Source organism: Propithecus coquereli, unplaced genomic scaffold (genome assembly GCF_000956105.1).
Source record: "Propithecus coquereli isolate 6110/MARCELLA unplaced genomic scaffold, Pcoq_1.0 Scaffold29, whole genome shotgun sequence".
Classification (NCBI taxonomy): Eukaryota; Metazoa; Chordata; class Mammalia; order Primates; family Indriidae; genus Propithecus; species Propithecus coquereli.
This window is the reverse complement of record NW_012148507.1, coordinates 2,812,809-2,814,556: the sequence shown is the minus strand read 5'-3', so window position 1 is coordinate 2,814,556 and position 1,748 is coordinate 2,812,809. Positions and strand designations below refer to the sequence as shown.

General features: G+C 39.3%; 1 protein-coding gene across 1 annotated transcript in view; it reads right to left on the bottom strand.

Annotated features, from left to right (window-relative positions):
- PKHD1 (polycystic kidney and hepatic disease 1 (autosomal recessive)) overlaps positions 1–1,748 on the bottom strand; it is a 535,504-nt gene that overhangs the window by 66,424 nt on the left and 467,332 nt on the right. The window contains 2 exon segments of the mRNA XM_012648551.1: positions 969–1,104; positions 1,210–1,217. Coding sequence (XP_012504005.1) covers positions 969–1,104; positions 1,210–1,217 — 144 coding nt within the window.

Below are 1,748 nucleotides of genomic sequence, written 5' to 3'. Positions count from 1 at the left end.
TGTAGAGAACATTGGAAACTAAGAAGGGAAGAGGGTGGGAGGCAATGAGGGATAAAAACTTACCTATTGGATATATGTGCATTATTCTGGTGATGCGCACACTAAAAGCCCTGCCTTCAGCATTATACAATTCATCCATGCAACAAAAATACTTTTATCCCCTTAATATTTTGGGAAAAAAAAGAACATATCGAAATCAACTTATTTAAAGAAGGGAAGGGAGATTAGTACAGGACAAGCTAGGGCAGGGCAGTGAAGAGGGGAAAGGAAAGCTAAGTTTATGGAAGAGGAGAGTGGCGCAGTGCGCTGAAGAAGAATGGAAAGGTTAAGAGAAGGCAGGAGGGAGCTGGGCGAGAGCCCGGCTAGATCAAAGTCCACAGGTTTCCAAGTGTGGATCTCAGTCCCAGGGACTTCTCTCTGCACATGTCGGGTGGAGGGGATGCATTTGTAAAATAAAGAGGAGAAAGCTGAGTCAATGATCATATTTTGCATTTTTTCCCCATGAGTTTCCTAAATATAGAAAAGATAAAATAGAGTCAGAGTACACAGAGCCTGAAATTGTAAATAAGCACAGAAGCCTCTTAAGGATGAGTTACTAAACTACACATGAGAACGATCATCCAAAATAACGTAAAACTGCTATGCGTACGTGACGTCGTAAGTTCCTTCATTAGCATATAAAAAGATATACTTCTTCAAGAAGTCTAGATTTCAAGAATTTGCTTGGGGAAGAAATATATTCAAATTTTAATTTACCCTTGATCAAATTCTGAGCAGTCATGAAAACGGAAGGAAGGCAAACTGTGAAGTGGAGGGAAAAGGACAAAAGTCGTGAAAAGATGTAAATGCAACAGATGACACAGCGGGTACTCTGTAAATGTGTACCGGTGATGACAAAATCTAAAACGCATGCTGAATACAACACACTGCTCAGCTCTCAGCAAAGAAGGGTACCTGTGAAAAGTTACCTGCTTGTCCAAAAACACGAGTTGCGGTTGCACTGGAAGCTCTTTTCCCACCTCCCCATCCGAAGGCTGGACTAGGATGGAAAGAGCATAGGGCCGCATATATACCAAGTTCCCGGTTTTAAAGCTGCTTGTATTTCTGGCAGATATAAAAACAAACAGAACACATCTATAGGATTACAAAGATCCCTGCAGTAGCAATTTTCAATAATACATTATTACCAGTAAAAATATTTTCACTTGCCTGTGTTTCTAGAAACTCAATAATATACAGTGTAGTGAATATGACTTTACACCAACAACTGATTACATATTTATTTGATATGTTTCCTTAGCCATAATAAAAAATGAACTTGGGGGTGGGGAGAAACACAAATTATGAACTTATATTTTTATCACTAGTTGTTAAGATCAAAGCCAAAGACAAAAAGAGCCTCGGTGAAGGAACCTATCAGAATAAAATACTTAGAGGGCAGGGACATGTTCAACGGTAGGTTATTAAACCAGTTCTTCCAAAAAATGCTCTGATTTGTAGTGTCTTCCAATTTCCATAGTATAAATACTGATGCCATCACTGATTCAAAGGTATGATGATAGCATCCCTAAACAGAGTTGGGAAGAGACACGCCGGAGCAAACTCCAGCACACCACTGTTTTACAAAGAGTAGCTCACTTAAGCGTTGCAACAACCCTTTGTATTTATATTCTCCAAGTGTGCTTGCACTGAATAGGTCCAATAATTGTGGCATTAATTGATTATTTTAATTGCACAAAACACCTGGG